The following is a 12669-nucleotide window of genomic DNA, read 5'->3' as shown; positions in this document are numbered from 1 at the left end:
TGGTGATGTGCACATCGATATTGCAACTCCGCTCGAAGGCAGCCGCCCAATTCATTAGCTAGCGCCTATAGCAGTGGCTGACTTTCATGTCACTGCAGCTTCATTCTATTGCAATTGTACAACATGTAAATTCTTTGATAGTAACTACAGTACAAATGAGTAAATGAATGATTGTGGTAGTACTACAAATGCGTAGTCGTGAAATGTCATTTGCGCCCAGTCAAAAAGCAGAGAAAGAAAGAACAAACCACAGAATATAGAGCGAAAGTCGAAAATATAGTTATCACGGCAGTAAGTTATATCCGTTAGAAAATAAGAAAATCCAATGATAAAAAGAAACAAACACAGCAGCCAGCAAGCCTTTACTCGCTAACCCACTCTCCACCATTTGCAAGCCTGGCAAAAAGACCCTTGCCCTCCACGAGACTCTCATACGTGCCTTGCTCGCGCACCTGGCCATCCTCGATGACAAGGATACGATCGCACATCTTCATTACGGGCACCTTGTGTGTCACCATGATAGTAGTCCTCCCAACCTTCGCAGCCCGTATCGTCTCAAGGACAGCCGTCTGGTTGGCAGGATCAAGCGCTGAAGTACATTCGTCCAAAATCAGAATCTTGGCAGGTCGTCCAAGTGCGCGTGCGACTTGCAAACGCTGAGCTTGTCCACCTGAGATGAGAGATGCATTCTCGCCGATGAGTGTGTCATAGCCCTGTGGCAGTGACATCACGAATTCGTGGACGTTCGCTGCACGAGCGGCGCGCTCGACGTCTGCGTCGCTCATTCCGTTATCCTCGCCGACTCGTCCGTAGGCAATGTTTTCTCGGATGCTTGCGTCGAAGAGGTTGGGCGTTTGGCTGACGACGGCAACATGGTCGCGAAGATATTCGATATCCGTTGCACGGAGTTCATTGAGGCCCACTGAAATGGTGCCCGAAGTAGGCTCATAGAGACGTTGGAGGAGCGACGCTACAGTCGACTTGCCACATCCAGAAGTGCCTACAATCGCTACGCACTCTCCATCTGCAATGCGCACCGACATCTTGTTCAAGACAGAGACATCAGGGTTGGTGGGGTAAGAGAATGACACATCTTTGAAGACAAGATCGCCCTCGATCCTTGGACGGAGGATACCCTGAGACTCGGAGCTAGTCGTGTCTAGCTTGATGAGCTCATGGAGATCGTGCGTGGCCAGAACAGACTTGGCAATCTTTTGAGTGAAGGACATGAGTTGGGAGCCGATGGAGACGGTGAACACGACGAGGTTGAGGACTTGACACATCTGGAGGTATGTGTACGTGCCTTTGGCGATGAGCACAGCGCCAACATAGAAAAGAAGGGCCTCTGCCAAGTAGATGAGAGCGCTGGCAACACCATAAGAGCACCCCTCGACGAAGGCGCCGCGGATACCAGTGGATAGGCACTGCGAAGCAGCCTTGTCGAACTGAGCCTGAAGAACAGGCTCAAGAGACATAGCACGAATGCCACAGATATTGAGAATAGACTAGGAACAGATCAGGACGAGAGAGTATCAGGCAATGACAAAAACTTACCTCGTAGTACACCCTGGCAACCTCCTCGCGAGCCCGCTTATTGCGTACCTCGCATTTTCCCATAAGGTTGGTCTGAAGACCCATGACTCCAACAAACACAGGCCCAATAGCCAGCCCAACGAGTGTTAATTGCCACCCCCACGTCATCGCCCAGATAAAGCCGATCGTCATCATCGCGCCAACAGCAACAATCTGGGCTACCACGACAGCAATCAACGTACGAGCGTCATCGCCATCCTTCACAATGACTTGGGTGAGTCTAGCTGCGCCATTCTCGGGACGGTCAAACCAGCTCTTGTCCTGACTGAGAACACGGGAGAAAGCGATGTCGCGGAGGCGAGTGACCCAGCGCATAGCGGAGGTTTCCATAAAGAAGAATTTGGAACCAAGAAGAAGCCCATCTAGGGCTGCAATTCCGAGGACGAGACCACCGTAGGAGTTGATCCTGCTGGCATCTGAGCCACCAGCTGAAACTAGGACGATGAGTCTGGAAAGGAGGAATGAAAATATGGGTGTCATCGCCCCGCTTAGTAGGCAGATAATGAGTCCGACGAAAACGATTGGCTTAGCGGGGACGGTGGGATACACGGCACGGAGGAGGGCGAAAAGGCCGGGGGTTGGAGAAAGGTTGGATTGGTCTTGGGTGTCTACATTTCCAGATGGAGGCACGACGACACTCTGTAGGGCGCCATGGTGCTTGCGCTCTCTGCGTTCTCTCCTGTTCGCAGCTTCCTCAGCGCTGCGCTTCAATGTTTCCTTCTCAGTCTCGAATTCCTCATCAACTTCGACCATGCATACCGGCTCCGGCAGAGGGAAGCTCGGGCGTGAAAATGTCGGGGAGGTAGGGGTGAACTGTAAGCTGAAACGATGGCCGCCGTATGTGCGGGGGGGAACCGTGATCTCGGGAACGAATATTGACATGCTGCTCGGTCTCCGTTGTCTCCCTGATGCACCACCCTTGAACTCCGGTATTTCTTCTATGGTTAACGTACTAGGGGGGATAAATCGACTCATCCGCCAATCCTTGTCTTTCTCTGCTGCGGTGGGAAGAGGTGGTGGTGCTGTACCCGATTTCGTAAGCTCCGCAACAACATCGAACATCCAATTGCCAAGTGTTGCCGTGACGGGGCGCATACCGCCCAATGTGGGGGCTACACTCATGTGTCGTTCGTGCACTGGGAGCTCTTCTTCTTCTTCTTCCTCCCCTGCAAGGATTGCTGCGACCGCATCGTACCCAGGAAGGTCGTCTTCAACTGCAAGCCCGCCAGTACGAAGCATGCGGGCGAACTCGTCATCGGCCTGCTCGAGGTCTGATCGGAAGCCTTGTTCGACTACAGAACCCTCCCGCATGACGTAGACGAAGTCATTCTCTTCAATTGCAGCAACATCGTGCGTAATGATGATTGTCGTGCGGTCCCGCCGCCATCTTCGAATAGCCGCCAAAATGAGGGCACGAGTCGGGGGGTCCAATGCCGATGTTGCTTCATCTGAAACGAAAGGTCATGATTAAGAGATCAGATATACGAAGGAGAAATGCGAAACTTACCGAGAATCAATATCTCAGGGTCACGTATCCGCGCCCGCGCGATCGCAAGCCTCTGGCGCTGTCCACCGCTCAACTGAATGCCTTCCGCACCAATACCGCTCAATAGCGTCTCGTAACCTTGATCTAAACCGACCACCCAAGACTCGAGCATCGCAACTCTACACGCCTCTTCTACTTCTGCTCTAGTAACGTCCTCCGGTCGCTTGCCTTTTCCTACTGCGCCAAGAGCCACGTTCTCGTGGAGGCTTCCTGGAAAGACAGGTGCAGATGATGTACCCTGCGCTACGCCGGCTATACGACCCGACACGTACGCGGCGTCAATGTATCGCACATCCTGCTCGTCCAGACAAACATAGCCAGAGTTCGGATTGTAAATGCCCATCAAGATTGCACCAAGCGTGGACTTGCCGGAACCGCTTGATCCAACGATGAATGTCGTCTCACGTGCAGGGAGGTACATGGTTACGTTGTGGAGTACTTGGACGTCTGGTCGTGCGGGATATGCGAAGCACACACCAGTCAGGCTCAGTTCGCCATAAAACGACTTCGGTTCGATTTTCCGAAGTTCTTGTAGACGACGCTTTGAGGATGGTTGACGTGCTTCGGAGATCATGCCTGCGAGTTCTGCAGCAGCGACCTTGCCCTTCATGAAGGTGATGAGAAGAGGTACGGCCATTTGAAGGTTGCTCGTTGCGATAAGGCATGCCCAGAAAACGCTCATGACTTGGCCGGGCGTATTTTTTCCTTCCCGGACAAGGTGAGCCCCGAACCAGAACCCTTGTACGAACATTGCCATTGTGACGAACTGGCTCAATCCGCATGTAACGCCCCAGATACTCGCAAGTCCATTCGCAGCTGCCCTTACGCGTCCGAGCACGCGCGAAAGTACCCGAGTCTCGTGTGTAGCTGCATTGAATGCTTTGACGGTGGCAATTGCAGAAACCGCGCGTTCTACGACGGTAGCAGCACTCGCGGTGAAGGCACGCTCACGAGCAAGGATAGGACCCGCTAGGACTTGGGAGAATGCCTGAATGATAATTAATGCCGGAGCGGCTGAAAGAATGACAAGGGTGAGAAGCGGCGACCAAATGAATGCGAGCACAAGGCTCGTGATGGTGGTGGTTAAATATTGAAGCAACTGGCCTGCTGCCAACGACGAGGCTGCGCGTACTTCATCGGTTTCTCTGTTGGATTTATGAAAAGATGATCAGAATGAAGTGCTCAGACGGATAAGAAAAATAGCTAACCTGGCAAACTTGGCCATGAGACCGCCAGCGCCCACGGGGGAATCTTCGGACGTGTCCTGCACTTGGCCTGCAGGTGCAGACCCGTCAACCCCCATGCGAAGATCGAACCATGACATCTCCTTGTTCACGACAGACTGGTACACGAGCCGTCTAAGCTCCACGACATTGTGCTCCCCAGTCGAAATCCACAAGCTACTCGTGATGCTACTCATGACTAGCGCACTAATACCGAGTGCTACAAGCTCAATTGCTGAAATCCCCACACCATGAAGCAGCGCATCCTTGGCAGATTGCGGTGGGTTGGGTGTCAATGGGAAAGCGGCGAAGGCGTTGAATGACTGCCCGACAGCATAAGTCATAAGGGGAGCAATAGCACCGGTAGCGACAGAAGACATAATGGCTGGTGTTAGAAGAACCAGCTTCCTTCGCGGAGTGAGGAATGAAAACAGCAGTTTTCATTGATGGTACAGGTGCTGCATGAGTGTTAGAAATCTCATGGATGGACGTTGTCTCAGAGACATTGGTGTGATTTTTGATATCAAGTGTCGACGAAGAGGCCGAATGAATCGTTGACCGAATTGAAGGATCCGATGTTGGGTCATGGTTCTTCATCGTTGTTCTACGCGATGAGCTCGCCTCTGCGATCGTCTGAATGGTATAAGGGAGAGAAACGTCGAAAGCCAGTCTGCCATTCCCGCATTTTTGTTGTTTCAATTGTGGCTTTAGTTTCGCTTCACTATTGTCTTCCCACGTGGGAACATAATCAGACAATGGACGTTGAAACAATAAAGACAGTTATGTAATCAGGTACAAAGCCTTTGCACAACAATAGACAACAATGGTCTGTGCATTTCTAACCTTTTCTACCATGCTGCGCTCTTTGCCCCCGTCCGCAGACTCCCACTCATTGTGTTTCAAGTATGCGATTATATTGCAGGTGAGGACTTCGCGCCAGTATCATCTATTATTGCGAGTGGCAGATCGCTCAAACAGGAAGCCTTTCTACTCTGCGCCATGACAGCAGTGAAACGTCGTGGTACGATTCGTACGAACCGACGGTCTATATAAAAAAGTCACCGAGTGGGTACTCCTAGCTAGAATGGAATGCACACCTTGAAGGCTCTATGACGTTCAACTAAAACCCCGACCGGGCGGTTGGTTCAACAGGACTATATCTTGGATATAACTTGTTCTCATTGCACAATTCATCACGTGACGACAGTGACTTGGGTGTCACCGTGCGCCTTTAATTGATTGAACTCTTGACTTGTGAACCACCGCGAGGCTTCGTGCTACACGCATCATTTCCTCGAACGGTGGGGGTGGATCGAACTCTCGAGTCTGGTTGCAGCTCTGATTTTCTGTAGATGATATTCGTGACTATCAAATATCCTCTCGATGGCGAAGCATCGTGCGGGCGTCTCCGAAGGTTCTCTATCGCCTTCCTCGTGTATGTGCTTGACTGTCGTTGCCTCTACTAGCACTGGCTTGTAAACTTCTCACGATGGAGAACCGCGCGCTAATCTTCATTCTTTGGAAGGCAGCGCAGATGGTTCTGCCTCAAAAATGTATGTTCTGTAGGACCTCGTGTCCCACTGCCCCGGGACCATCAGCTATATATGCAGCAAGCTTTGGCGCCAAATAAGAGCATGCTTCTGTGTCAAAATTGACGCTAGGACAGCGACTAAGCAAGCCATTTCCTTCCCAAGTTCCGATCACTATTTCTCCCTCGCTTCCTCCAGGCCCCGGTCTAGTACTTCTGCATATTCTTAAGAATCAAGAATAGGGTGGCAAGCTCATCGCTCAAGATGGGCGTCTCGGCGGATTCAAAACGCCTGCCTCGAGGACTTGATTCTGCGGCACCGCGTGTTCCGGGGCAATCGGTTATAGGGCTTTGGCGTCAGATAAGAATGTGCTTCTTGATGTCCCGAGTGCCAGCTATATATTTTTACCATTTCTCCCTCCTCACTTTCCTACCTCTCCCCCAACCCAAAACATGGTAAGCGCATCACCACTGCCCAGTCTCCCACCTGTCAGTACCGACCTCTCGACCAACGAGTAAGTGGCAGGCTAGACTGAGTTGTGTAACACCCATGGACACATAATAGGAATGCGATCGAGGCCGACCTTGTTGAGAATATGTGAATGTCAACCAGTCGGCATGGTATAATTGATGCCTGACTGTATTGTCTCAAAGGTCAAACACCCTGGAGCAGATGCGGGATGGTATCAAGACGAATGCCGTGAGCCAGGAGCCTGCGGTGTCCATCGAGGGCGGTTTTGCTAAAAATATGTAAATATCAATCAGTCAGCACGCTACACTCCATGTCTAATTATATTGTCTTAAAGGTCAGACACCCTGGAGCAGATTCTCGATGTCCTGAAAGGATCGACTATTGCAGAAGAACGCGGAAAAGATGTGAGTTCAAAGTTCTGGGCGACATACAAGAAAGTTTCGAATGAGTACGACGACGACTTCCTCGGGCGCGCGAATGACGATATGGGTATTATCCTGACTTTCGTGCGTTTCTTTTTACATCTGTCAATGCAAGTCTCACAGGTGTATTAGGCTGGCCTATTTTCAGCCGTCAACTCTACGTTTATCGTCGGAATGCAGCCTGATCCGGGCGAAACTACCAATGCCCTCCTCGTCCAGCTAATCCAAATAACTGTTAACGGCCCCAATTCTGCACCTGACATCAGCGATCTTTCCTCATCTACACAATATTCCTCTTCGAATGTCTGGGTGCAAACGCTCGCATATGCTAGCCTCGCGTTCAGTGTCTTGGCAGCTTTCGGGGCTGTCATGGGAAAGCAATGGCTTAACTCGTACAAAGCAGCTCGAGGACGAGGGACTCTGGAGGAGCGTGGCATACAGAGACAGATGAAGCTGAATGGACTAGAATATTTCCACCTGCAGACCGTCTTGCAGGCATTCCTTGTACTCCTCCAGATGTCGCTCCTGCTCTTCGGCCTCTCGCTAAGCGCCAACGTGTGGACGCAGCAAACAACGATATCTAGCGTCATTATCTGCACCACAGCTTTTGGCCTGCTCTTCTACGCAGGTACTACCCTCGTGTCAGCATTGCGTCCGGACAGTCCTTTCCAGACACCAGCTTCGGAGCTAATTGTTGCCATTGGCAAAAGAATTTTTCCAGACAAATTCACACCGTCCCCTAACATATTCGGCAAATCATACGCCATTCGCTGGATACTAGAGACATCGACGAACCCGGAAATTGTCGAGGCTGCGGCTGCAATGGTACCCTTCGTGCAATGGCCGTCGAACCATGATGCTTCAGCAGTTTACGCACGCTTACGTGATAACTTCCGGGCATGTAGTGACAGGGAGGAGCCATTTCTGAAGTATGGCAAGGCCATGGCCCATCTTCGCACTCAGATGGTGAAAATCAACCCAAAACTTCTTTCGAAAGACTTTGATACTCTTCGTTGTTGGGGAGGTAAAAGTCATTTCATCAGCGATGCGTTCATGGGTGGTCATGACGCCTACCGTCTGCTTGAAGGGCAAGGCAGCGCCTCTGGTCCGCAAGCTCAGCGGAACCATCACTTGGCAGACGTACGCACCGCTCTAAGAACAATGGTTGCACACGGACGGTATTATCAACTTTCACCTCCAGACGATGAAAATCTGATTTGGGAAGGTGACCTACGCTGGTGTCACAGTAATGGGTGTGCACCCAGTTGTGAAGAATTTGACTGGCTCATCGATTACCTGACGGGCACACCGGGGACAGCTACAGACGATGAATCGGAAGGCGATGCCCTGCTTGCACTGAGCGCCATGCGTGGACTAGGGAGCCCTGCCAAACGACCTGCGTACATCAGGTCGCTTGTCCGTTGTATGGACTCCACCAAACCTCCCCGAGTTCGGCATGCCGCGCTGAGAGCTGTTTTTGAAGCTCGAAAAGAACTAGCTTCTCTGACAAGTGGCTCGATGCCACAGGGTGTCGACGCTCATCTCCTGGATGCGCTTTCTCGCGCTCTTTTAACTGCTGTACGCCCATATCACAACAAGACAATCCACGACAAAACAGTCCACCAAGTAGCTTCTATGATGAGTGGCTCTATGCTGCAGGATGTTGCCCCCGATCTCGTGGTTAAGCTCCATGAGCTCTCTCGCACTTTACGTCCAGACCACGATAAGGCAATCTACGACAAGACAATCCACGAACTAGCTTCTATGACAAGTAATTCTATGCCACATGGTGTCAATGCCCACCTCGTGCATCAACTTTCTCACGCTCTTTTAACTGCTGTACATCCAGACTACGACAAAGCAACCTACGACAGCGGACCCGACACCCCTTTTCACAATGATCGGGACTATTGCTATGTCCGCCTCATCTATACCCTGACAAAGAACGACGAGTGGTGTCAGCGTCTAGCCCGTGATGACCATCTCGAGCGGTGCACCTTTCTAGTTCATCATACGGACCAATCAAGGTCGCTGTTTCTCAGATCATACCTTCCTGCAATTTTTGGGCGCATCGACCCTGAGGGAAAATATCTTCGTTTCAGTCCTGCCCAGGAGGGGTGGCGGCTACTCATCTCAAGCACATGGCAGTATGCACGCTATTACATAAAGGATGGCGAGTACGTTGATGGACTACCAGCCGTCGTGACAGCAACGAGGCTGAATTTGCCAGGCTCGGATAATAGTGTTCAGAGAGATTGGTTAGGGGTCCTCGCTAAAAAGGTGAATGGAGCTTTGGACGATTTGCAGCAGAGACGAGCAATCTTTGTGGATCATGGTGTACCTCAGGATGCAGTTGACGCTGCAATATCCTCTATGCAGGGCATGTATGATGATTTACGTCGTATGATCGAGGACCGGATCTGGAACACATCCTATAGGGACAATGGCCGATCTTCGGGGTCATGATGAACATGTATCCGATTACTTTTACACATTTGTTTCGCATATCCCTATGCTTAGATCGGCGGCCGGTTCTTGAGATAGATCTAGTTTAACAGAACGTTTACAGTACTTTTGATTCTTACCTTGTGATCGTTATTACAATACACGGAGATGAAATCAATCATGCTCGTGTGACGGAGGGAGACATTGGAATATATGTTCTGCGTCTTGGCTGTAGTAAGACTGGGTTTGTATCAGTGAGCATAAATCCAGCGTAGTATGATATAGTAGGAGATACTCACATGTCCCGCTTACTCGTCAAAATGAGTCCTTCCTTAGATCAGGTTCTTATCTAGTATTTTCCTTACAGGCCTTTCTCTCAACCATGACATGCACGGGCAAATTGACAAACAATCTTTTGATACCGTGCTGGCAGCTGCCCACACCTGGCACAAGGTGCAGAGCTATCAAAGGCTCCAGTTTTGTAGTGACTTTGCCAGCAATGAGTTCGATAACAATGAACAGCTACAATGAACACGTAACTTTTCTCAGCCGTGTTCTAATGTCGGCACAAGTCCTTTCCAGTAGATCACCCCAATTCAATATTCTCAAGAACTACTGGAGCAAGTATCGTGTAATCGATCAAGAATCCAAGATATCCTCTGAGAATATATGATGCAAAGTGCAGACCTTTACAGGTTGAGTGAGTCAGACGATGATGGGGCACTTAGCAAGGCTTCAACTCGCAGTCAAGGACCGCATATGGGCTTTCATCAGATCGGACGCACAAGGGACACCCTCGCCGTCTTACACCTAGCACATGCACCTGTTGTGAACGTGCAGGATCAATGAGAGTAAAGACACAGCGGAGTCCTCGGAGGCGCCAAACGATATTTTGAGCACCTCCCAGAATCTCTATATTACATCAATGACTTCAAGCTGGCCTGCATTATCCTGGACAAAAATGAGTATGTCGGGTTTCATTGAAAAAACAGAGAGCCTACGCTGTTGGGGTCCTCGATATTCGGCTTGGGCAGATAAATTCTGTCATTATCAATCCATAAGGCCATTAACTGATCTGCACCAAATGTTCTGTCGAACACGACCACGACATAAGGCAGGAACGTTGTCAACTTCCCTGCCGACTCGGTGATTTCTATCGTGGATGGCTCGGTTACCACTTTTCCTAGACCTTGCCGGCGCTCGACAGCTAACGGGCTGAAGTCCATCAAATATAACTTATAATCCCTGTCATCCGGGGAACCTTCATCACCCGCTGTCCCACTCGTCGCAGGAAATATGCGCAGAACTCGATTCCCGCTAACACCAACTCTGCATTGCGAGTCGTGCGGGAAAATACGAGAATTTAGAGGACCCCAACATTCCCATGGGATTGTTGCCATTCCTCCAAAGATGCCAACTTGAAGATCGAAGAAAATCCTGGTAGAAATAATGAATGTGAATGAGTTTGGTGTGTCACTCCGGATGCCTGCGACAAGGGATATTAATCGATTTTTAGGGTCCGGGGTCCACATTGTTCGTCGGGCTCGCGTCTGCAGGTGTGAGCTAAGGGTAATGTTGTCATCCATCGAAAAGAACCACTCTATCGACATCACTGATACAGGCATCAGGAAGCACGCCAGCAATTGTGGCGCCTGGGACAGATTCTCGATTGAATAGAGCTTTAAGTCCTTGCTGACAATCAGCAGTCTATCGTTTCCGAGGAAACGAAAATCAGGTGATTCCTGGCCCTCTGGATCACTGAGCACGCACTAGATCGAGCGTCAATTGTCAATCATTAATTACTTCTGACCAACACTCACATTGGACGTTGTCGAGTGTTTCCAGTCCCAAATCTGCAACCACCACATCTGATTCTCCTCGTCGGGTTCATCGTGCATAGTTGGGCATTGGGTGTGCCAAAAAGCAACATACCTCCCATAAATCTCGACCTCCAACTCATCCGATGCAAGGATGTCGCCCTGGAATACAGTATCCGACAGAAAAAGTGTTCGTCCAGCAGCTTCGGGGTGGGCTCCATCTCCATCCAGGACTCCAAGATCGATATATATATTGTCCTTGCTGTCAGGCCAGCCGATTTTAGCATATACGATGGCAATCAAGTTTTCTCCTGGCACCAATCGCGCTCAATTATTTGTTGGTCAGGTTTTGGCAGTATTGGAAAAATCTTAGCCAGCTGTTGAACTTCATTGAAGAGGCGAAGATGGCCATGGACGAGGAATGTATTTGTATACCTTCGGAATGGTTCTGGTATGAAGACAGTTTTGGAAGAATGGATGTCCAACTTGAACCATGCATGGGCTTTGTCCCTCAGAAGCTGCAGGCACTTGAAATTAGAAGTGTTGTTGTCAAGGTCCATGCCGGGAACAAAGAGCAGCTGCTGGCCACCGAGCTCAGTGACGTACTGAAGCTCGGAGGAGGACATGTACGTCTGGCGAAGTGCCTTGCATACCTGCAAGACAATCTTGCGTCAGGAATAATGGATCCACAGCTGGTTGACCAACACTCAAGTACTCACGGATGAACAACGCAAAATATCTTTGCAAGGAAGGAAACTCAGAATATACGACTGGAGTTCTTCAGCAAGAGACAGGAACTCAGCTCTGGGCCTCAAGAGCATCTCTGGGTTACATTCGCGATTTGAGACGGCTAGCCGGTATTTCAAATGTCGGTATGTGTCGTTGGCGAAATTTCAACTTATCATGTGATGTCTAGATTCGGTAATTCTGGTGGCGTTCTGCGGCCTGCCTCATACCTGCGCAGACGTTTTTCACTCATTGTACAGATATAGCTCGAAGTCGATTTTGAAGCACTAGTCCGCTTGATGCCCGACCATCTCACATTGTGAAGCAGTCAATCTCTGAAACCATAGATCGCCTCCATCATGTACCGTATACTATCCTGCACCAGCACTTTGCTCTTTTATCCAGCAGAGCAGCGGAACAAGTGACAGAGGGACGTAACAGAGATAATTCTTCTACGCTAAGCTGAACGTTACAAAAAAGTGGAAGGGACAGGTTTCCACTTTTTTTTAACGTGGAAGAGCGTATGATGGTATGGAAAGAGATACAAATGTATTATATGCGTCGATCTATATATAAGGATCAGCGTCGTCGGTCCAAACACTGGACAAATAAGGGCGCGGTCGCGAAGTAAGCAGGCCGCTAAGTGATTCGCACCATAGCAAGCACAACAATCATCAACAAATTAATATTGGCGTCTGGCACCCTACGTCCATGATTCGAATATTCAACCTTCAACTTGCTAACCTCATCGTGTGGCAACAGGGACTTGCTTTGAGCTCAATTGCAGACCCAGGCGAAATTCAGTTGAACTTGACGGAGGAGGAAGCGATCAATCATTTTTAGGCTTTGCTGAATGACTCAGAATGAGACGTCGTATTTCACTGTTGGATTCATGAT

The 12669-nt window shown here is 49.9% G+C and overlaps 4 protein-coding genes across 4 annotated transcripts; 1 reads left to right on the top strand and 3 right to left on the bottom strand.

Moving 5' to 3' along the window:
• Positions 1-112: 112 nt before the first annotated feature.
• Positions 113-5131, bottom strand: DFJ58DRAFT_709083 (P-loop containing nucleoside triphosphate hydrolase protein). The gene is made up of 4 exons (XM_041383798.1): positions 4348-5131; positions 3101-4284; positions 1555-3041; positions 113-1505 (listed from the first exon to the last, which is right to left on the bottom strand). The coding sequence occupies exons 1-4, from the start codon at positions 4740-4742 to the stop codon at positions 363-365; spliced, it is 4209 nt and encodes a 1402-aa protein (XP_041238377.1). The 5' UTR covers positions 4743-5131; the 3' UTR covers positions 113-362.
• Positions 5132-6760: 1629 nt separating this feature from the next.
• DFJ58DRAFT_622235 (uncharacterized protein) lies at positions 6761-7168 on the top strand (the record flags this gene model as incomplete). Its single annotated transcript, XM_041381052.1, has 2 exons — positions 6761-6868; positions 6917-7168. Coding segments are annotated over 2 exons (360 nt in total), but the record flags the coding sequence as incomplete, so codon positions are not given.
• A 3038-nt stretch (positions 7169-10206) lies between these two features.
• On the bottom strand, positions 10207-11127 carry DFJ58DRAFT_845875 (uncharacterized protein; the record flags this gene model as incomplete). The annotated part of the gene is made up of 2 exons (XM_041393208.1): positions 10207-10998; positions 11050-11127. 2 exons carry the CDS (start codon positions 11125-11127, stop codon positions 10207-10209), a joined length of 870 nt encoding a protein of 289 aa, XP_041238375.1.
• Positions 11128-11236: 109 nt separating this feature from the next.
• Positions 11237-11928, bottom strand: DFJ58DRAFT_120895 (uncharacterized protein). The gene is made up of 2 exons (XM_041378725.1): positions 11766-11928; positions 11237-11699 (listed from the first exon to the last, which is right to left on the bottom strand). The coding sequence occupies exons 1-2, from the start codon at positions 11865-11867 to the stop codon at positions 11346-11348; spliced, it is 456 nt and encodes a 151-aa protein (XP_041238374.1). The 5' UTR covers positions 11868-11928; the 3' UTR covers positions 11237-11345.
• Positions 11929-12669: the final 741 nt, after the last annotated feature.

Source organism: Suillus subalutaceus, assembly GCF_016647625.1.
Source record: "Suillus subalutaceus strain FC151 chromosome Unknown DFJ58scaffold_151, whole genome shotgun sequence".
NCBI lineage: Eukaryota > Fungi > Basidiomycota > Agaricomycetes > Boletales > Suillaceae > Suillus > Suillus subalutaceus.
Note: the sequence above shows the minus strand (reverse complement) of the source record. Positions and strands in the feature narration are given on the sequence as shown.

Coding starts and splice junctions, on each gene's coding strand:
- DFJ58DRAFT_709083 (XM_041383798.1), bottom strand. CDS start 4,742: ATGTCTTCTGTCGCTACCGGTGCTATTGCTCCCCTTATGACTTATGCT. Junction 4,285..4,347: donor CTCATGGCCAAGTTTGCCAG/GTTAGCTATTTT, acceptor TAAATCCAACAG/AGAAACCGATGAAGTACGCG. Junction 3,042..3,100: donor CCCTGAGATATTGATTCTCG/GTAAGTTTCGCA, acceptor CTTTCGTTTCAG/ATGAAGCAACATCGGCATTG.
- DFJ58DRAFT_120895 (XM_041378725.1), bottom strand. CDS start 11,867: ATGCTCTTGAGGCCCAGAGCTGAGTTCCTGTCTCTTGCTGAAGAACTC. Junction 11,700..11,765: donor ATATTTTGCGTTGTTCATCC/GTGAGTACTTGA, acceptor ATTGTCTTGCAG/GTATGCAAGGCACTTCGCCA.